We start from the raw sequence: 22,843 nt of genomic DNA, 5'->3' as shown, positions 1-22,843 counted from the left end.
TCCTCGCACAGCTGGGGCCGGCTTTTACTTTTTTTCATTGTTAAATTTTCTTCTTGTTGTTGTTTGTTGTTATTATTATGATGATTATTTTCCGGGGTTGGACCAGCAAAGGGTTAATCCCTCTTGGTTGCGTTGTCGGATGTAATGATGATTTACCGACACTCCCTTGGAAAGACTGGGATTCTTCTGCCTGGCAGTTTGAAAAAAGTTGTGTACAGGATCCCCCTGCTTCTGCCAGCCTCAGCCCGGGGGGGGGGAGAAAGGCTGGGAAAGGGGGGCGAGGGGGATTTGGGGGCCACCTCCCCTTCACCCCGAGGGTCACCCCGCTCCCGGCAGCCCCCCCCTTAGCGCCTGGACGGGGATGAATGTGCAGTTTCCTTTGTAGGCTCTCCCCGCCCGCGTGTGTCTGGGGGTGAAGTTCTGTAGGAGAGATCCCAACCTCTCCCAGAGGCTGCAACCAGGTCTCCTTGAGAAGTCTTATTTTTTTGTGTGTTTATATACTCACAAGGACTGAATTGCAGTGCTTTAAGGGGTTGTGGGTTTGTTTTTTGTTTGTTTTTTTTATTTTTTTCTGCCCGGACGTGGCTGTGGCATGTCTGGAGATGCTGGTAACTGCAGAGACTCCCAGTTGCACCTTTTTCGTGTCGGGCACGGTCTGGAGCGAAATGCCAGCTTGGGGGGACCCCGCGAAAAATGGAGAAGTCAAAAAGGGGAAGGGACAGATAAAGATTCTTTTGAAAGACGGAGAGCAGCGCTGCGTCACGGCGAGGGGAAGGGCCCCGATGCTGGGGAGATACTTGGCAGGAGGCACCGTCCTTTCACAGAGCACCACTTTCTGAGCAGAATGGAGGAGCTGACCACAGCCGTGCTGCAGATGAGGACAGGGAGGTCCTGCTCGTGTCCCAGGGCAAGCTGGACCCTGCTGAGGTCAGGGTTAGGAATCGAGGACCCAGGAGAAGGCAGCGTGGTTGCCTACTCACCAGAGGTCTATCTCAGTCCTTCCATCTCGGTGTCCCAGGCTGGGGCTGTGCAGGGCTGCAGGGGTTTGAGTGTTGCGGTGCCACGGGAAACCTGCCCTTTGGGCTTTCCTGGTGACTGAATCTGTGTGCCTTTTGTTCCCAGGATCTCCTCTGGGTTAAATACCTCGCCAGCGTGCTGCTGATCCGTTCCCTCCTCAGCAGAGGTCGCTTGCTGCCCTTCGCATTATCTCCAGATGGGCTTTTTGGTGCTGGGTTGTGATTTGCTTGGCCAGAGTTGAGTGCTGTGCATCCTACCAGTCCCACAGCTGGATGTGCCCATCGAGGCCCTTCGTCTTGGAGAAGGTCCTCTGAGCCCAGAGCTGGCTTGTGCCTGGGTTTGCCAGGCCACCCGTGTGCCGCCAAGTCTTCCTCGGGGTGGGTGAGGGTTGTGCTTCCTGAAGGCAGCTTGTAATGGGAGCCTTCTGGTGTGTTCCCACATGGCACTGGAGGTCCCGCTTGTCCCAGCGCTCCTGCAGCATCCTCTGGAGCTGGGCTGGTGGCCGAGAAGCTGCCAGAGGTGCAGGAGACCCATGGATGGGAGTGGGAGGGCTGGCTCAGCAGGGAAGGAGAAGCAGTTGCAGAATGTGCTGAAGCCTTGTCCTGGCTTGAGCAGCCAAGGCTTGTAAAACCAGAAGAACACAAAGTTTTACAGGCTCTGCAAGCTTAAAATGCCCCTTTTCATCCTTTCCATTGGTGCATTTTTAGTGAGCACAGGCTGACTGAACCACAGAAGGTTTTGCATTCAGCTGTGCATTGAGCTCCTGTCCAGACCGTGGCACTTGTGCTGTTGAGCTGTCATTGTGCCTCCTTGGCCCCTTCCAGCCCCAGTGCCATGTGTTGGCCATGGAGGAAGCTTGCCTGATGCTCCTGGAGGCCTCTGATGGTGCCTGCTTGTTGTCACAGCCCTGAGTTGGTGGTGGTGCCACAGCCCTGAGCTGCTCTGGGGGCTGCCTGACCCATGTGCTGGATGAGAAAGCTCACAGACGGTACAGCACCCACCTGGCACCATCAAGGTGGGTCTGCCCTTAGGAAGGGCTGGAGGAGGGCACAGCTTCTGTTTTAAGAGGAAAAGACCATCACGTACAAGCCAGGCAGGTGGTCTGGGGATGGATTATGGCACTGCTGGGCAGATTCAGCAATGGGCAGGTAAATGATGTGTGTGCCCTGGGTGCCTTGGGGTAGAGGGGAGTGTGACCACACACGGCCTCCTGGAGTTGTGTCCCAGGAGAGAAGGGCAGTGTCACAGCCAGGGTTACCAGCTGAGGTCCAGTGTCCAGGTCCCCCCTCTCCTGCCTCCTCGATGTGCCACTCTGAGCTGGTCCTTTCAAGAAAGCTCCATCTTCATGCCCTTTCTGCAGCAGGTTGAGGGGGTGAAATCTGCCCTGCTTGAAAACGGGGTTTATGGAGGTTACTTTATTGACCAAGGGTTGCCCAGGTCTTGTGGTGAAGGGGTTGTAGGAAATCTCTGACCGGAGACAGACACAGAGAACAGAAGTGGGTTTTTTTCCCCCTTTTCTCTTTCTTTGCCAATTTGTTGGGGGCATAAGTAGAAATGATGGACGCTTAGTGAAGTGCAAATGGAAACAATGGGGACTTCTATACGACCCTGCCAAAGCCCATTCACAAAATGAAGGAATGCAAAGGCATTTGTTGGAAGGACAAAAAAGGAGTTAGATGACAGATCAGGGCTTAGCACTTCTGTTTGTCGAGGGCTCCAGTTACTAACTGAGAACACAAAGGCCAGGGCCAGTAGTGAGTGTTGTTGCTTCACGCAGCAGCAAAGTCAATAACCCAGAGGAGACCAAGGAATGGGTTGTCAGGAAAGACGCCCCATGGTAGGAAGTTGCTGGGAGGTGTCTGGGTCATCACAGCCGCGTCCCTCAGTCTTGCACCTGGGGAGTGAGGAAGCAGGTTGTCACCGGCAGGAGCTCAGAGGTGGGAGTTAGGTCTGGGTCAGATTTGTGCAGTGAATACACAAGATCTAGTTCCCAATTAGGAGGACAAGGACCAGTGGTTTGAAACCCATCAGCCCTCTGTCTGCAGATACCAGCATAAACCCCTGAAAGAACATGGTGCGAGGTGTCTGCTGGAGGGAGGGTTGGCCACACTGATGCTTCATCTCCACCTTCTGTGTACTGCAGATCTGCGTTTTCCTCCCAGAGAAAACATAAGAGGAACTACAGGTGGTGGGGGAGGAAATACCAGGTCTTTATGCATTCAGACCCTCCTTGAGCTAGGCTTTCAGGAGAGCAAAGCTTCTTTGCAGCCCTTGAGACCTGCTGCTGTCCCACTGCCAGGAGCTGAGGTCCTTCCCTTTGTGATTGCGATTCCTCCCTTTCATCAGACCCCGGTGGGTTGCTCTTACACTACCAGGGACCTCCTCTGAAGGAAACACCAGCTTCTTCTGGGCCACAATTGCCAAAATCCTGACATAAACCTCTTCAAACGCAACACTAAGGGCATTTTCATCCTGAATTAAGATTAGATGTGGGAGAAATGGTGCCAGAACACCCTGGGAATTCATGGGTTTGCACATGTGTTCCAAAATCTGGGGCAGGGTAGAGCATCTGGGGCATTCAGGATCACCCCAAGGATGGTTGAAGTTTGACCTGGAGAGTTTCCCATCCATTTGGGCTACTGGAGTCTCCAGTAATAATGGTGGGACAATCTTTGAAGCCCTCTGCTCTGGACGCTGCTCAGAGCGCTGATAGAGCTGTCCTGACATCCATCCCACTGCTTCATCCTTTTCCCTTATGGCTGCACGTGTGATGAAGTTTTAGTTGTCATCTGAAAAATCTGTTTTGATAAGTGTGTGCCTGGAAGCAGTGGGTTGGATTCTGGATGCTCTGTGTACTTGGATGATATTTTGGGGGGACTTTTTTGAACATTCAAATCTTGGAGGGGAACTGAATTTCATTCTTCCTCACTTAGTATTGACAGTTTCTAGATGACTCTTAGATTTCTCTGTATTTTTAAATGACCATGGAAATATATCTGGGCCATGTCTGCTTTCCCAGCTGTGGATGCTGATTGGAGGTTAAAAATTAATACCACTTCAGTCATCTCAGAAACTCCCCTTAGCATGCTGGGGTTTGCCTGTGTCTACCAGACAAAAGCTTTGGCTGGAGGTGGAAATAGTTTATACTCAGAAAAGATCCAGCAAAAGACTATGTGGTGTCGGTACCGGGACATCTCCATAATGATATGTTCCCATTGCTCTCTCCAGAAACTGAGGGTGAGAGGAGAAATGCCGTAGTTTTCAGAAGCCTAGGAAAGAAAGCAGAAATCTGCTGTGCAAGGGATGATACTAGTACAAAGTAAGATTTCTACCCCAAAAGGCTGGGAGTACAAGCGATGCCATGGTGGATTTTAATGCCTCTCTATGTAGGTTGTGATTTTTTCTTTCCCGTTGACTGTCAAAACTGCTTGAGAGTCTTATAAAGTATCACCTCTGGTCATGTGCAAAAGATCTTAAGCAATATAGACATTTTCTCCTTTTATTGTCTGCTCTACAGCTAGAAATGTAGATTTGCTTTCCTTGCAAAGCAATTTTCAGCATCCAGCTGGTTTTCTGGTCTTTTGGACAGGAAAAAAAAAATGCACCTGAATGGAGGAGAGCGGGGAGGAATCGTTTTTCCACCCTGCAAGAATGTTTGCAATTTCAAAGACATTTCCCCACTGTAAATGAGGGAGGGAAAAAAAAATATTAAATGCTACTTTGGACCCTTGTAACATTTTCTTCAGCTTGGAGCCATCATCTAAGCAAACAAGATGTCAAAACCATTTGGACTTTTTTTTTTTAAGACGGGGGCAATACTTTTAGTTCAGAAATGCTGAAAATGTTCCAACCAATTCCAGAAGTTGTAAAGTGAAGAATTAGCTGATCACAGCTGTTTTACAGATCCCTTAGCTTTGTCAACCTTCTTTTTTTATTGATAATTTCTGAGCAAACCTACCCTAGAGGCTGTTGTCTTAGTATTGTCTGTAGTTGAGCGTAGCGCTTTATTCCTCTGTTACAGAAGCCAGTGGGTGTTAGGTAAGAACCGATGATGTTCAACAGGATTTTTCCTTGCCTTTTGCTCTTGAAATTGTCTCTCTGACTGTGACTTCACTGGGGCTATAGCAGCATGAGCCAGCTGGGAAGGTGACAACTCTTCTTTAGCCCTTGAGCCACGACTTGCCCCTCTCAGCAGTCGGATATTTCAGCACTCAGTAGGAAGATGGCAAGTGAATGGGGAAGCTGAAAACCCAGGGCACAGCTTTGCTAATTCACAGTGATGATTTCATCAGGTATCCAGATTGGTGCATACCCCTATGTGCAGGGACCTCCTGCCTGTCCAGAAGCCCCAGTAGAAGTGATGCCCTAGACCTTCTGGTTGCTTTTTGCAGGAACTCCTCAGGATGTTCATTTTCGGCCGCTACCTGCGCCCCTGTGGTCCTCACTGGGAAGATGCTAAAATCTACCACCAAAGCTGAGAAGTTATAGCTGATCTTTGTACTTCTCCATCTCTGTCTGTTTTTTCTTGCCTTGCACTCTTGATGCTGGTTAGTTCCCATGGACTGATTGCAGGAGCTTGCAAAAGTAGCAAAGCAAGATTAAGCTGTAGTCAGTAGCTTCAGTTTGCTATAAAGGGAATTTGTTGGAAAACTTTTAGGGTTCAGATGAGCTTACATCATAGGTGTTTGGGGACACTTCTTCATCTAGTGACCAGAGACTGGGACCCTTATTCTGGTGTTCATAAAGCCTATGTAAGAAAAGAAATAAATGCCTTTAGTGAGTGCCTCTTGATAGAGTCTCTGTGGAAGTCACTGGCTGTGGGAAGAAGCTGAGATAAAGGCAAGGTGGGTTTGATAGCTCTATATAAGGAGAAAAATCTTCCTTTACTATTGCTACTCAAGCTGCTTATGCAATCCTGTCACTGCGGAGTTGTAACGGAAAAAAGAGCCTGCATTATAAAATCCTGCAATAATTAACAGCCCCATCAGTCACAGGTCTGCCATTTGGAAGCCGCTTTTGCTTTTTCCATTAAGTTGGTAAATTTTGCCAAAGTGTTTTTCTTCAGTGTTTTGGCACTCAGCCCCGCTCTCAACTCTTAGAGTATTGGCTGTGCGAGGGGTCCAGGAGCAGGGCCGAGGCCAGCTGGATCCCACGCTTCGCATTCGTCTCCTTTATAGCCCCGTCAGTGTCACTGGAATGAAATTACGTGCTGGATTTTCCCCTAAGGCTTGTTCCCCCTCACTGTGTTGGTCAACGGGGGCTTTGGAAGCAAATTTGGGTTGTGAAGGTAGCCCTCCAAGAAAGCCGTGAACTTCAGTTAGGAGGGCTGTGTGCACCAGTGTTTGTATATAAATCTACAAACATGATCTTCACTGGAGAAAAGGTGTTCTTAACTCCTTCTGCCCTTGGAAATCACATCATGTTGGTCACCTCCTTCTCCTCATCTTCCCATGTTCTCATGGGGCAGTCAAGCCCAGCTGCTGGTACCCAGCAAGGTCTTTGCTCCATGCACACGTGGAGTTGTGTTCATGTCTTAAAACTCCATTGTTCCTTTGGAGGTGAGCACAGAAACACAGGTCTTTCCATGAAGTGGATGTTAGCCTCTTTTAAGTCATAATAAGACATCTGCTAGTGGTGACCATGAAGAATCATCCTATTCTGTTCCTTTCCTACCTCCCCTGAACAAACTGGGACAACAGCTCTCCTTTTACTCAGCCATGTCTTCAGCCCAAGAGCTGTGTCCCATGGGATGAAGTGGGCAGAAAACAACCACATCTCCCCAGCTGGAGATCTCTTGAGCATGGTGAGGGTTTCTGGTTAGCATATAGGACATGGTGAAAGAATATCGTGATTTGGCTATTCCAAGCTGTTGTTCTTTCGTGCATAAACTAAAGCAGCCCCAAAGCTCCTCAAATGTGTAGCCCAGTGTTGAGGTAATGGAAACAGCAAAGAATGATGTGGTCTATCTCATTTGTTTCCCAGTCGATGTGGGGCTGCTCCAGTATTTTGTCCCTTCAAGCTTGAAAATATTAGTTAGTGGCTGGATTCCTGCATGGATTCTTACACTCAAGGCCCGGTTTCCCCACCGATGTGTAAATCACTGTGGCTTCATTTTAGCTGTGGGAAAGGGTCTCCTGCACCAGGTGAGGATCTGGCCCAGGGTAATGATACATTGCCTCAGAAGATGCTTTTGTGTGCGAAAGCTGAGAGTTGATGGCAGGAGAAGAGTGGCCTCTAATCCCATTTGATAAATGTTTTTTCTGTGCCAGGTCTGAAGAGAGGAGCAAGCTGCACTCTGGCATTGCTTTGCACGTCCCAGTGTTCACACTGGCCTGGCTGAAATGAAGAACAACCTGTGGATGTCCCACACTGCTTTCTTCTGGCTGAGGGACTTTTCTGTAGCGCACATTTTTGTCTCTGTTCCTCCGGCAGCCCTTGCTCATCAAGCTGTTAAATATTGCTAGAAGATGAGGGAATTCAATCTTCAAACTTTCCACTGACAGTTTTAAGTGAGCTTAACCAAGGAGTTTCCTATGTTCGTTATTTGGCTGCAAATCAAGGAAGTTGGAGGGGGAAAGGAGGGGGGGGCTTCAGCTACCTTTCTGGTAAAAGCTTTTCTCTCTGCTGGCACTTCAGGGCTTAGTTTAGTGAACTGAAATGTTTGTCCAGTTCCCTCTCAGGCGTGAAAGGGTCTGCGAGACCACTGCGCTTGGGAGCCTGCAGGTCTCCCACCTTCTAAAATTTCCTGTTGTACCAAGCTAATGAGAAAGTCATTAATGACAACAGCATAGGGTACTGAGTCGTTAGAAGCTGCCCCGTGTCTTTGCATCTGGATGTAAAAAGAGCAGTAGGTCCATGAAGGATCTTGTATGTTTAGAACATTTTTAAGCATGTAGTAAAACAACAAGACTCTGAAGTTGTTTGTTGAGATGCAGGTGACACGTCACTATATATCAGCCTACCCATGTCCTTGCAGACGTGCCCGTGCACTCCTGGAATATCTTCTGACCTTCTAATTTTGAATTATTTCTCCATCCTCTTGCATTTCTGATGTTCTGTCCTAGACAGGATGAGCACCGAAAAGTAGCAGTAGCCAAGGGACTGCTGACCTGGTACTGATGACTCTCCGTCTCAAAGCACTGCTCTGGTCCTTGTTCAAGGCTTGATCAACAGCCCCTAATTCCAGTGGGAAAATCTTCCACTGAATTCAGTGGGGCTTAGATGACTTCAAAGTAGCAAAATCTCAGTTGGAAGCAAGTGCTGTTCTGCTGAGAACCCGTTCTCCATGTCTTGGAGATGTGTGGAACCTGCCATTGACTTCACTAGGCTTGTGATCAACGAGAAGATCCTTCACGAGGGAAGCTAGTTTTTGTTACTAATGCTGTAGAAACTCATTATTGTTTCTTCTCTTCCAATTTTAGGGGAATCTGCTTTCTCTGGACTGTATTATGTTTTACCTGGTTCCTGGGATTCACACAGGGAAATTCTGAAGGTAAATTACACTTTCTTTGTTTTTTTCTCCCCCCACTCTTTTAACCAAAGCTAAAATCAAGTGCTTTGATACCAGTTTAGGACCATCATTTAATAATGTCTGAGCCTAATGCACAGAAATAAATGCATTTATTCCTGATTGTTGCAGTGCTGCTGATGTAGATGACGCAGTTAACAGCTGGCAAAAGAACCATTTTTTAACAGGTGATTACATGCCCCACAGGACTCTCAGAAGTGCTTGTCTGGCTGGTGGAATTGGTGGGAATGAAGCACTTTGGGTCTAAAATGTCACTGGCATCTACCTGCACTTGGTAGGACTTAACTGCTTTTAGAAAAGTGCCCCTTGAGGCTGGGGCATTAAGGAATTAAGCGTCTCTGGCAGACAGGTTTTTCCTTGACTTAATGCAACCCAGTCATGTCTCTGCAGGCACATAGGATGCTGTGTGTACAGAAATGATGTGAGTTCTGAAAGTAAAAGCAAATTTAAGGAAGAAAAATCCTACAGGGGTGGTTGACAGATGGTGTCTGGCTCAATCCCTGTCCTGTAGGGGAGTGATGATGCACCTTCACCCTGTCTTTGCACCCCTTCTCCAGGCATCCCCTCCCCAGTGCTGCTGGGGACAGGACAAAAGGTTGGGGTACAGTAATCAGTGACTCCACAAGAGGAGGTAGAAAGCTTCAGAGTCAACAAAAATGAAAATAAATTCCTTTTTTACAGTAGATAGTGGGAACTGAGCATCTCTGCAACATCTGTTTGTAAAGGTGCCATCTCCTCCTAAAATAGCAACACCTCTTCCACATGGATGCTTTACACGGGTATATGCTGGAACTGAACAGCTTCCTCCAGGATCAGTAGACAACACTAAGCGGACTAGCAGGCTCCAGGGCTCTCCTCGTAGTCTCCAAAACATGAAGAAAAAATAGAAAGTTGGTCAATGCTCAGCTGTAAGGCAGCCCGTGGAGCGCTTTTTACAGGGGGAAAAAAAAATACATCCCTGCCATCAGCAATTTTGAAAAATGTAATATTTTCCAAATTCTGCTTCAATGCAAAAGAGGTGAACATCTGGCTGAATCACTTAGTCAAGCAGTTTTCAGAGCAAGTTTTATGTCAGCTCATAAAGAGGCAGAACAAATACTGTGTCTTGGCGTCTCTTTTTTCAAGTAGATTTTAATATGCTGTTTAGCTTCATCTCTATCCATCTTTTTACTCCCATGATAATTACGGGATGGTGCCACATATTTTGATTGTTGCCATCAATCTAAAGGAAACTCTTTGACTTCATTCTTACTGCATTACCTTAGTGTGGTAGATAACACCCCTCTGAGATACTTTCTCTGTGATAAAGGAATTTAAAAAATCTTGCTTGATTTTCCCCCAGAATCAGACATGGGCTGTTCTCCTGGGTGCCAGAAAGGAAAACTTCTAAGGAAGCAAGGGCTGTAAGGAAACACTGGTGACCTGAGACTGTATTATCACTCGGGATTTTCAAACATGAGGTTTATAAAAGCAAATAAGAGCTTGTTCATAGATCTGAGTGAAGATGAAATTAAGCCAATGTCATGGGCTTTTGAAAACATTGCGGTTATTGCTGTAGGGCTTAGGGGTCTTCCTGCACTCTGGAAAATCAAGGTACGCAGAGGATGACTTTTCCATAACTGTTAAAAATCCAAAAGATCATGAGGTTAGTGAGTTCATCTGATGTGCACTGACTAAGGGTCTGGGCAGTAACTTTTGGAAGGGTGGTGTTTATTCAACCCAATTTTAGCTGTGGGCATCCCATCTCAGCTGCTGGAATCTAGGAAGCTGCAAGTTATTTCTCTCCTGCCTTTTGGCTTCTTTTTCTTATAAAGCTTTTTGCGTGGGGAAAGCGGGAAGGGAAGGAAAGGAATAGATGGGAAGAAGAGCAATAAAACATTTTATCCCCTCTTTGAGGTGATCATGTGATCGTTCAGGAATCTCTGTGCATCTCACTTCATGCACAGAGTCTGCTAGAAGTTTTTCCCAGTTGCTCAAATGTTGCTACAGGAATGTAGCTTCAAGGCACCTGGGACCAGGCAGCTCGAAGCGAAGCGTTTTTTAAATAATGTGTTTTGATGGAAAAAATCTACAGAGGAAAAAATTTGAAGGGGAAAAAATGCTTTGCTAAACTTGGAGCTACTTAAGGCAGACAAAATTACCTTGCATTTGACGTTAGTTGATGACATCCCGCTGTCCCAGGGGATGTGCCCCACCAGCCCGGGGCAGGCGGCATGGGAGGGAGAGGCTGGGTGCACAGGAGTCCTGCTGTGTGCCTGGACACAGTGCTGGAAAATCCACATACGTGTCCTGCATGAGGGCTGTTTCAATCAGGTTTTGCGTAGGCATCTAGAATTTGGCTCTACCTTAGTGGGTTTTGAGGGAAAGGAGGAGTTGGGTTGTGCTTTTTTTCCCTTTTTCTTAAGCACTGTTGGATGCAGTTGCTAACGAGGCAGTGGGACTGGTGTCGTAAACAGGAGCAGCATCCTCTGAGCAGGGAAACATCCTTACGTCTTTGCAGAGCAGCTACCAAATGAAGAGCTGTGTAAGGCACCTCTGCCTGGTAGGGACACCACTGCCTGTCTCTGGGAAAGAACCTAAAAATGCATAGAGAAATTAGAAGCTGGAATCTAGCTCCTAATTTAAGTAGCAAATGTATTTTCTTAGGGCTAAATCCTCATGCCTTTGAAGTCTGTGGCAAAGGGTCCCACTTGACTTTGCTAGAGCCAGGCTATGGCCTTTACTATTTGATGGGCTCTGGAAATTGTCCAGGGTGAAGATACAGCTGTGATTCCTCCATTCAGTGCTCTACCTTTGCTATGCTGAGGGACAGCCCCCTCGGGGAATATGGCAGAAAAACAGTGGGGGACCAAGGATTTCTTAGTATGGGAGAAGAACCACTATTAACACTTGCACATGCTGTGCAGTAAATTATCCACTCTGCACAGAGTGGGAAAATTTCCATTCCCCATCACATCTGACGCATCTTCTCCAGGGTAGTCTCTGCTAGAAAATGAGTCAAGCTGCCTTAAAAAAAGGGAGGTGGGAATAAAGCTGAGCTCAGACAAAGTAAATATTGATTGACTTGTTCTTACATAGAAAAATGGCCAAAGCTTTTGCCAAAGTCAAGGAACAGAGGTTTTCTCGTTATCCTTCTCCCTTCCTGGCCAGCAACATTACCGGCCTCAGGCTGGCTTGAGTCTACAACCCTTCTGGCCAACGCCGAGGATCTCTTTTAAGTGCCAGTTCTCCAAATATTGGTATTGTGCTGAAAATTTAATAGTTAAGGGCGAAAGGGGCCAAATTCCAAGGCCCTTTTAGAGAAGGAGCTTGTTTTTTCTTTGGACAACCTTTGATTTACTTTCCCTTTTATTCTGGGAAAGCTGCAGTCCCATGATGTTAGCTGACGTGCAGCCACGATTGGCGCTGCCGCCTTTGTGATGGTGAATTCTTACCTTGCGAGGTCAGCGTTTGGGTTATACAGCCCAGGCTGCCTTCCCCAGAGGGCACTTAAATACACCAGAGTTAGCTGGTCATGGAGTAACAGGGATTGGGCAGGGAAAAGGGAAGGAAATGCAGTTTTCCTTGCTGATTTTCAACAGTGGTAGCGTCACAGTAATCGTTATCTCCTTACCTTTACCTGACTGTACCATGTAGTTAACATCTTTTATTAGACCAAATGTTAGAGGTGGAATAAAGGCAGTTTTGGGGCATATGAGCCTCTTTTTCAGATCTGGGCACCATCCACCTTTGCAGTTCTTCTCACATGGACCTCAGCATCTTCCCCAGTTAAGCTGTTCAGATGAGACTACTGTCACCTGGCTCCAGTTTGTGTTGCTCTCGCCTGCTAGTCTGCCTTGGACTCCCAGATGTGTGTGACTCCTGTTAGACCTCAGGGCCAGAAACCAGAGGATTCTGTTTGTCCATTGCAGGCTTCTCCCAGAGAAAGATGGGTGCCTCTGGACAACAATCCTCCTCATCCCTCATGAGCAAGGCACCCAGCTCCTGGGTGACAACTGCTGGAGGCCAGTCCTACCTCTGTTGCTCAGTGGCAGCCATACCTTGTTTCTCAGCTCTTCACAGACCAAGTCTGGTTCCTCCAACTTATTAAAATAATTTAAGGCTGTAAGATGATCCGCTGGGAAAAAAGGTACTGAAGTTGAGAACCTTAAGCGGATCAGTGAAATCTAGGTGCAATTTTTTTCATGCTGGAGGCACCTTTGCTTCCTTAAACTCTCCGGAGTCTCAAAGATCAAAAGCTGCTTCTTGCTAATTTGGAGAGAGACAGATACAAGACTTCTCCCTTTGAAAGTTCTCTTCCTTGCCTTCTGGGGACATAAAATTATGCAATCCCAGCTTACTCTGTTGTTCAAATTCCTTTCCAGCTGTGTGGTCAGTACTCAGAATGAAGTCCCAGAGAAGCGGACTATTGGTGCTCAGTGGGAAATTTCCTTGTAGTGAGGTCAGCTCCCTCCAGAACATCTGGAGCTGGTCTCTGGTGGGACAGGAGAGCTAGCCAGATGCACCATGGAGCTGATGTGTTTTGGCAATTGCTGGCGACCAAATAGAGCATGCACTTGCTCCTCACGCTACGTGTAGAAGAGCTGTATACGCTCCATTCTGATTATTTGAACATACACGTGTGAGAGGATGGTTGGGGTTTCCTGTAACCTGTTGCCCTTTTTCATGGACTGTCTTGACTCCTCACAGCCATCCAGCCCTTGGGTTGCCCAACACCTCACGCTTTCCTTGTGTTTTCCTTTCAGATGTGGATGTTCTTCAAAGACTGGGCCTGTCAGGGAAAAGGCCATCGAGCGGATGGTCCTCATCGCGGGCGGTTCCTCAAGGGGTCATTCCTTTCAAATCAGGGGTCATCTTCACTCAGCGAGCACGTGTCGAAGCACCGCTCAGCACCATCCTCCCTGCAGGCTCCAGCACTGACCTCCTCCTGGTGCTGAGCCTCTGCTCCCACCGCATCAACAACGCTTTTCTCTTTGCTGTCAAGAGCAAAAAGAAAAAACTGCAGCTGGGGGTCCAGTTTGTGCCTGGGAAGATCATAGTGTACGTGGGCCACAAGCGCTCTGTATATTTTGATTACAATGTCCATGATGGCCAGTGGCACAATATGGCCATCGATATCCGTGGCCAGACAGTCACTTTATTTACTTCTTGTGGGAAGCGCAGAGTACATGCGGATTTGCATTTTAAAAAGGACGAGGCATTGGATCCACAGGGATCTTTCCTCTTTGGGAAGATGAACCAGCACTCGGTGCAGTTTGAAGGAGCCATCTGCCAGTTTGATATTTATCCTTCCGCCAAGGCAGCTCATCATTACTGTAAATACCTGAAAAAACAGTGCAGGCAAGCAGATACCTACCGGCCGAACCTGCCCCCCCTCATTCCCCTCCTGCCCAGGGATCCCAGCGCCTCCCCAGGTACCCCACAACGTATGGAGCCCTCTCTGCAGGGTCTGAAAAACCTGACCACTGCTGCCCCAGCCTTGGAGTTTGGCAGGGTCACTGCACCCCTCAAGGCTCGGGGTTCAGGTGCAACGACCATCTCAGTGGTATCATCCCCACCAGCACTGCCCAGACTGACAACCAAAGCCCCAAAGGTGACAGCGGCCCCATCTCCTGTTCCACCCAGTACAGAAACACAGCCACCCACCCGTTCGCCCCCGCGGGGGACAGTGACGACCCTCAGGGTGTCTCGGCCCACTCCTGGCACACGTGTGGAGAAAACTTCCCTTCCCACTGCCAAAAAGGCCCCACCAACAAGCCAGAGTCCTGCCACAGCCAGCAGGAAGGAGTCCAAGCAAGAGACCAAAAAGAAGATCAACCAAAAACCGACCGTTGAGCCCTCCGAAGCACCCAGCACTGTAAAGCCAACGAGGAGGAGGACTGATAACACAACCAGCAACATTCACCTTGTCACCCTAAAGCAAACCCCACAGAACCCAAGCAATGGGCTCGTTCCAAAGAAACACATGCCGTCCCCCACCAGGAAGGTGGATCCCAGTAACATCCCTCTGGTGTACACCAAACCACCCCTGGGGTCTGCCCGTCCTGGCTCCAGAGCCAGGGCACAGGCCTTCAACCTCACAACCCCAGCTGCGACTGATGGCTATCAAATCTTTGACCCTCTTGGACCCACTCCATTTCCATTTTTACTGGGATATCCAGGCGTGAAAGGAGAGAGAGGACCTCAGGTAAGTTCAGGCTCTTAATGCTACCTGTTCCCAGTCACAGCTCAGCTACCTGGTGGGTGGACCATAACCTACAAGGGTTCCTCTAAAGCTCGGTGGAGTGTGACAACTCGAAATAGCAGCCAAGCACTGTTATGTTTCTGATGGTCACCATTTTAGTGCGTATCTCAGCGTAATGTTGAGTGCTCTGTCATAGCGGATGCCCCTTAAAAGTTTGTGATTATAGTTGCTGCTTAATGTTAGATTTCAGAAAAAAAAAAAATCCTACCTTCCTTCCTACAAGTTGCTGATTAAAATGTGATGGCCAGGCTGGAGCTCTGTTCCACATCCCTGGTTTTACTCAGGGCCAAGAGGGCAGAACAGCCAGTCACCTCCCAAAGAAAACCCTCAAAAACATGCCAGTAATTAACTGTTTCTTAACCCTGGTTATAGATTTGTTTTGTACCTGAAATTCACATTTCTAGAGAAATGCTCTGTTTCAGCAAATGCAAGGGCAGAGATTGCTTCAGGATTTATCTTTTTTATAAATAAACCCTCCTCTATTTTTATGGTATAAGTTAATTTTTTTATTTTTTTTTATTTTTTACAGCCCACACTTAAAATGTGCAAAGAGTTTCCTTTATAAATTTAACTACTGCATTCCACACACAATAACCACTCTCAGGGTGTATATCTTGGCCATCATAAAAGTATACACACATTTTGTAATGCTAAAAGCAGTCAGGCCTCGCTAATTATCTGCTAGCTATTTCTTTTTCTTTTTTTTTTTTTTTTCCCCAAATGCAAGAATGCAAACATAATCTTTAAACTGGCCAACTTTTAGGAGGATTTGGTGTCCCAACCCGAGCTCTTTGTTATATTGTGTATATGAGAGAGGAGTTGTACATGTAAAATAAGTTTCTCCCAGACAGAGTCTTTGGTTGCCAAGTTCCAGCCTAAAGCAAATTTTTACAGCTGAGTCCTTAAAATAGTGAAAGAAAGGTTTACAATGGAAATACTGACTTGTTGAAGGAACACAATCAACAGCAGTTGTATCTGCAGACGTGCTGCTCCTTGTTGCAAGTAACATCTAAAGTGAAGTGGTGGTGTTTCTCCAAGTCTTCGGTGAGGGTTTACCTTCAATCATAGAATGATAGAATGATTAGAGTTGGAAGGGCCCTTAAAGTTAATCCAGTTCCAACCCCCCTGCCCTGGGCAGGGACACCTCCCACCAGACCAGGTTGCTCAAAGCCCCGTCCAGCCTGGCCTTGAACCCCTCCAGGGATGGGGCATCCACGTCTTCCCTGGACAACCTGTTCCAGTGTCTCACCACCCTCACAGGAAAGAATTTCTTCCTGGTATCTAATCTAAATCTCCCCTCTTCCAATTTAAAACCATTACCCCTTGTCCTGTCAAGGTTTTCAAGGTTTGCATTTCCTGTCTGTCCCCTTCCAAAGCAGCACAGTGATTTCTCTCCTTGTCGTCTGGGTGGGGACTCCCTGCGGGCTGTTGTTCTGTTCAGAGGTCCCCCTCTCTGGGAGAGGAGAAGATGCTGCCCCAGGCACTGCTCTCCTGCCTGACCTCGTTGTTGTCTTTGTACTTGGAGATGTTTTGCTGAGTCCCTGAGCAGGCAGAATGAGCTTCAGTGATTTTTTTCTCTTTGGGCAGTCTTCTTGTGTTTCATGTAAAGTCATTTCAGGCGTGTTTCCAAGAGGAGAAATTCAGCAATTGTGAACTTCTCTTCAAACGTTACCTACCTGTAAGGGGTCAATCTGGGTGGCCTGCTCTGATCCCAGTGAAATCCTGACCTTTTCCACCTTCTTGCCCTGCAAGTGCCGTGAGGGGGACCAAGCTCCAAGCCCCCTCTGCCCCCTGCAATGTAAAGAGCTTATTATTGAACTGGAGTGGAAAATCCCCCTCAGCTTGTGATTCATAGCAAAGAAACAGATTCAGGCTGTGGAGGGCTGAGGGAAGAGATGGCAGGATTTTTCCATCCTGTCTGAGAACAACTGGAGTCCTGAATCGAGGGAAAGGAGAAGGTTTTGAGGCTCTGTCTGGCCTGATCCTCTTTAACTGCTGGAAACAAAAGTCAGCACTTTGGGAGGGAAAGGTTATGGCTGGGCTGGAGCTGGCTGCCGTGCGGGGCTTCATCGCTCCTGTGACTCACAGGGAGATCTCTGTACCGTACCTCATTGGATGGCTCTGACGTGGGAAGAGAAAAAGGAGAAAAGACCGGAATGGGGGATGACATGTTGAGAAATTAATGTAGCACTTTGCATGGCCAGCCGAGCGTGTTTCAGAACAAGCGCTGATAAATGCTCTGTGCTTGAGTAATTACCTGGCGCCGTCCTCGTGGTGTTGGGCAGCCCTTCCTGATGAGCTCAGAGCAGCCCTTCCTGCTCTGCCGTGCCATATCACACCCCGGCGCTTCCCCGGGACGGGAAGGGGCAGATTATGGGCTGGGAACGTCCTACGCGGCGTCTGGCCCATGGGTGGAAGGATTCAGTGGTTCCCAGTGACAGGACGAGGGGCAACGGGCACAAGCTGGACCATGGGAAGTTCCACTCAAATATGAGGAAGAACTTATTTGGGGTGAGGGTGGCAGAGCCCTGGAACAGGCTCCCCAGGGAGGGTGTGGAGACCCCTTCTCTGGAGATCTTCAAGCCCTGCCTGGATGCTCCTGAGTGATGTACTCTGGGCAACCCTGCTCTGGGCTTTGCCAGGGGAGTTGGACTGGATGATCTCTAGAAGGTCCTTTCCAACTCCGACAATTCTGTGATTCCATGATAAGATGATTTATTAGTTTTCCCAGTTGTGTTGCCTGATACGAGGTCTCTTCAAGAAGACTGACTCTGGGCAGGGAAGTATGTACAGAAAACCACCTTCTACCTTTTCAGCAAGGATTGGGGCCACCATAGCAGTGATTTATGGGCAGAAGCAGGCTGGCAGCCAACAGCACCTTAAAGAAGACACTTGCCACTAAAAGAATAGACTGTCTTTAATCCTCATCATCCTCAAAATCGGATGGGACTGGCAGCCGGGATATGAGGCAGTGATGACTCAGGCACTGTGATCTCTACAATTCTGGCTTTGTGAATGCTACCAAAGTAATTGGGGTATAACTTTAGCTATGCAGAAGGGTTCCATCCCCACAGTTGAGGTAGGTGTCCTCCTGAGTAGAGGAGTGCAAGGAAGGGGCTGAAAGGACCTGTTCACCCAGCGGTAGAAGACAGCACCCTCTGAGGATTAATCTGCTCTGAAAGACCACCAGGATCCTGCGCAACAGGAACGGGAGACGCTGCGTCCCACATGCAACTCATGGCAGAGCATTAATTCTTCAGGAATGTTGGGTTTGCAGGGCGGCTAGAGGAGGGAGGATAATACATTCTTAAGACAGAAAAATTTCTTGGGAACCATTAATAACCACAAGCATTTGGGATCTCTGCTCTAAATTGGTTTTGGAGGTGGGGGGGGTGTGGGGAAGAGCTAAAAGAACACCCAAACATCGGGCTAAGTCAGTGAGGCAGCCCTGACTCAGCAGCTGGCCATGGTCCCTCTGAATCATCCCCGCAGCATCTCTGCCCGGCCTCGGCCCACATCTCCCCTCCCCGTGCCCGGCCACGCTTGCAGAGCAGCCTGACCCCGGCACGTGCCTGCCAGTAGCTTGGACACCCCCAGAAAAAAAAAATATATAAGGAAAAATAGTATTTTGTCGCCAGGATACCAAGCCCTTGCAAGGCTGGAGTGTGATAGGTGGTTTGAATCCCTTGGTGGATGGGGTTGAGGTGTTGTTTGTTTGTCTGTACCAGCAGCAGGTTTGACAGGGAGATTTATGGCCTCAAGTTGCGCCAGGGGAGGTTTAGATTGGATATTAGGAAAAATTTCTTCATGGAAAGGGTTATCCAGCATTGGAATAGGCTGCCCAGGGAAGTGGTTGAGGCACCATCCCTGGAGGTGTTTAAAAGACGGGCTGACAAGGTCCTCAAGAATATGGTTTAGTGTTGTGTTTTGCTTTGTTTCTTTTTTTTCTTATTTATTTTTTGTCAGAGTTAGGTTGATGATTGGACTAGATGATCTTTAAGGTCCCTTCCAACCTATATGATTCTATGATTTAGGGCACCGCAGCCCTCGCCCCAGCCCATCAGCACTATCTGCTGTGATGGGGATGCTCTGTGTTAGGTTTTAACGCTGCAGCAAGCCCATTGCCCTGCCCAGGCTGGGTTGTAGACAGCATACCCCAAGGTTGGACCTTTCTCCCCCTGTATAATAAGGCTATAATTCCATAGCTTTTTGGCCTCTGCAAGCAAAAAGCCTCATATTGACTCTTTTGACTAATGCCTGAAGGTTATTTTTAGAGCAAGAAAGCCATACCTGATGCTGAGCGGGCAGGGGACGGGCTGAGTTCACAAAGTGGAAGCAGTGAGTAAGGCAAGAGGAGAGGGGAGGGAGCGTGTTCCAAATGACTCCCCGAGTATCCGAGTCGGGAAAAGTCCCTGGACAGGAGTGCCAGCAGCCTCCCCTCCCGTCGGCCGGCGCGGTGTGTGGCCAGGAGCCCCCAGGTTCAAACCCTGGTGGCAGTGGCCCAGGCAGAGGAGTGGCGTTGCCCTGGCAGGCAGCCTGCTCTCCGGGACAGATGTGTTTCTGAGCCCCGTCCCCGGGTCTAGACTGCTCCTGCTGCCACCTTCCGCACGAGCAGTTTGTCTTGGAGCCCAGCTCCTTTCTTAGAGAGGTGATCTTTGCCAATTCAATCAGTGGGAAGGGGAGAGAGAGGCGATTGGGAAGGCTGATAAAATATGAAGTGCCTGTTTCCAGTCTTCCTTGTACCAGAAAAGGTTACTCGAGCTGACAGCCTATGATAAATTAAGGGAAACACAATGTGTTTGAATGTCTCTTAATGAATGAGTCACATTAATAAAAAAAAAAAAGAGGAGATCGCACGCTTTGTATAATACATGGGAAAAGTTTTAGCTTCAGTCACACAGTTGGATCATATAATTTTTTTGCTAATTTAACCAGGGCTGTCCCTAAAGGGAAGTCTTCTTGCAGGCAAATGACTAAGCATCAAAGAGCTCTATTTGTGTAAAACAAAGTTTATGTTGAAGAGCAGTAGTTGAAAGAGTGATCGAGATAAATGGTGCTGCAAAGGAAGTAGGGGTGTACTGTGTAAATATATACAGGTATTTTTATAAACCTTTAAAAATAGAAAGTGAGTGACAGAGTATGGGATCCCTCTAGTTCTTCACATCCCTTCAGACTTCCTTCAAGGGCTGAGATCCTCGAGAGCCCGAAGTGCCTCATGCAGAGACTGTTCCTGAAATGTCTCTGTAGAAAAGCTGCTCTCATCAAGCTGGAATACTAATATTTTTACTATGTATTGTGCTGCCACTCTCTTACAAATCCAGTTGTGGACACGGACTTTTCTTTGATAGGTGCTGTACAGACCCAGAATAAACATCTGTGTCTATTGCGGAAATCATATTACAAGGCTGGCTTTCCACCAACACCTCGGTTCCTGCCAGAATTTGAGGGCTTTTTCTTTTCAGACTGGTTGAAACCCAGATGTGTCCAAATTTAATATGATAAGCCTGCCTTGGAGAAGAAAGTAGCCAAAGTGCTGGATTTTTTTTCCTCCCGTAATTCCAGATCTGTTTTAGGCAGTACTTCGAGCCGGGTTTGTGTATAGGTCCTCTCTGCGTGGTGCCTGGCAAGGAGGGTGAGGTGGGGAAGGGTTGACATGTCTTCTCCTCTTCTTCTCTTCTCCTGAGCAGGGGATTTTTCATTCTAGTGCTGCCCCTGCAGCTGCTCGCTCCCTCCGTGCTGGTGCTTTCCAGAAGTACAAGACTAAACTGTGGCGGTGGCCGTGTGTATGAGATGTGCCTCATCCTCCTCTGGGAAGTACAGAAGACAGGTTCTGTCTCTGCAGGGGTAACGTCATGCTCAGAAGTTGATGCCAATGTGGGGAGAAGCTTTTGATGCATTTGCTGAACTCCCTTTTAAGTTGGCTTTTGCCGTGTGCATTAGCATCTGAGAAATGAGAGTGTTCTCTCCCCAGCCCTTGCAGTGTTTTGTACAGTGCTGGATGTCCACCTCCCAAACTCAGCAGTTCCTGGGATAAAGGAGAGCTAATGCTCACTGGGGAACAGCAGAGAGGAGGCAGAATTACATTGGAGAGACCCTGAAATATAGATGTTTATCAGTGTGCATTGGAATATGAGCTGAATTGTGTCCTGGCTAATCGTCAGCTCTTTGCTACTCGGCTGAGTACTTGCCCCTGGGGAAATGATTGCAGGAATACTTTGCTGTCTGAGCAGTGGATTCAGTGGTCGTTCAAAAGGAAGCGAGTCATTTCCCAAATCTCCAGCACCAATTCCTGTGCCGATTACGCTTTCCTTGAAGCCCTCTCGGAACTTGTTCAGCCTTGCTCAGGTGTAGAGATCTGAAGGCACCCAGCTCCCGGTGGCATCGCCGCGGGCAGGGGAAGCAGTGCCAGGAGGGTCACGATGTGGGAGAGGCAGAGGTATAAACTGGCTGATCTTGGCAGCAAGAGGAAATGGTGAGGTTTCTCTTGTCCTCGGGGTCCAATGTATTTCCCCTTCAGACAACTTAGCTTAATTTTCCATTTGCAATTTGATGCTCAAAAAAGCTAAGAAGAAAAAAAAAAAGTCCCTTTTGTGCCAGAAAGTTTCCCAGCAGCAGCTTAGAACAAATCCTATAATCATTTGGTGGGATCAGTCATCGTTGCTAATGCTACCGTGGGAAACTGAGAAGGGTTAAACTTTTATGTGGCTGCTTGGCAGAACTGTTCGGGCTGGTTAATAGTTTGGCTTGAGAAGAGAGAGGATCTGCTTCTGCCACGTTCCTCCTTGATCTCTGATTTTGCTTTGTGTGATAACAGGGTGTGTGTTCTCTGCCATCAGTTTGCAGAAAGGAGTAGGGGAGAAGTCAGTGAGAGGAGACCCACGGCGCTAGGAAGGGTAGCTGGCTGTGGGAAGCCATCAGCTTTCCCCATCTCCTGGGGCATCCTGGCAATGGGAGGGCAGGAGCAGAGCGGTGATACCTTCCTCCAGCTGCCAGGAAGAGGAAACCTTCCTGCCTCTTGGAGCACTTCTCACTGGGAACATCCCTGGGGATGCTCCAAAGGGTGCAATGGAAAGGTCTACACAGGCTCTGTGTGATCAGTTTAGGGGTGAGATGTCTCCGGTGAGTGATTGCGTGGGCATTACCTCCAGGTGGTCTCCAGCAGCTTGCTGCGTGGTGGCTCGTTGATAGGCACCTCTTGCTCTCCATGTCTCGGAGCCTCATGCGTTAATGGGATTGCATCCATCTGTAAGTAGCTGGGCCCTGATCCAGTCTTGTTCTTCTCTGGCTGCCTCTGTGGATGCGCGTTTTTCTCTGTGTGTATTTCAATGTTGGTGTCCCCAGGCAAAGCCAGTCGTCTGGCACGGGCCTCCTGATCGTGAACTTCAGCGGGAAGATAGAGAGACTTCTGTACAGGGCAGAGGAGAAATGAGGTCCTTGCAAGGCACAGTATGTGTCCCACCCAATCCAACTACCAAAGAATCATGAGAGAAGCTGGAAGGTGGTCTTGGAGCGCGTCATGTTTCACCAGTCCCCTTCCACCTTGACTCGCTTCTAATTTATATGTAGTCACACTCTTGCCTTATGCAGGTACCATAGTGGCTGGGACCTTTTAGCCACTCGTCCCGCAGTCACCTCATTCCTCTTTCTCTTCAGGAGAGGGGAATAAAAAAGGCTGAAGGAAAGGCAAATTAAACCAAAGCTAAGTGACAGGGGGTCCTGAATTATGTACTGCTCTTTCTGTGCTGTTCTGGTTAAATGCCTTTCCCTTATCTCCATATTCTCACTCCAGTGCAGGTATTAACTCTCTCCTTATTTTTATGTTAGCTTCGATTTATTCTGAACAGACCACATTTTTGGAGAATGTTTTTTACTCAAGTGGCCAAGTAAAATCGCAGCTGCTGTTAGCAGGAAGGTGGAAAAGGTCACCTCAGCTCTGGTACACATGGAACGCAGCTCACAGACAGTTGGATCTTCTCTTTTACTTTTCCTTCTGGAGTAAATGGAGATGGGTTTTGATAGAGGTTAAAGACTTGAATTAACCTTTGGTATACTCT

The 22,843-nt window shown here is 48.1% G+C and overlaps 1 protein-coding gene across 1 annotated transcript in view; it reads left to right on the top strand.

The window, feature by feature from the left end:
• Nucleotides 1-22,843, top strand: part of COL27A1 (collagen, type XXVII, alpha 1) — a 175,205-nt gene that overhangs the window by 7,387 nt on the left and 144,975 nt on the right. Inside the window, exons 2-3 of the mRNA XM_014949542.1 lie at nt 8,439-8,509; nt 13,291-14,732. Coding sequence (XP_014805028.1) covers nt 8,439-8,509; nt 13,291-14,732 — 1,513 coding nt within the window. The remainder of the gene's footprint in view (nt 1-8,438; nt 8,510-13,290; nt 14,733-22,843) is intronic.

Source organism: Calidris pugnax, unplaced genomic scaffold, assembly GCF_001431845.1.
Source record: "Calidris pugnax isolate Ruff unplaced genomic scaffold, ASM143184v1 scaffold22, whole genome shotgun sequence".
Classification (NCBI taxonomy): domain Eukaryota; kingdom Metazoa; phylum Chordata; class Aves; order Charadriiformes; family Scolopacidae; genus Calidris; species Calidris pugnax.
Note: the sequence above shows the minus strand (reverse complement) of the source record. Positions and strands in the feature narration are given on the sequence as shown.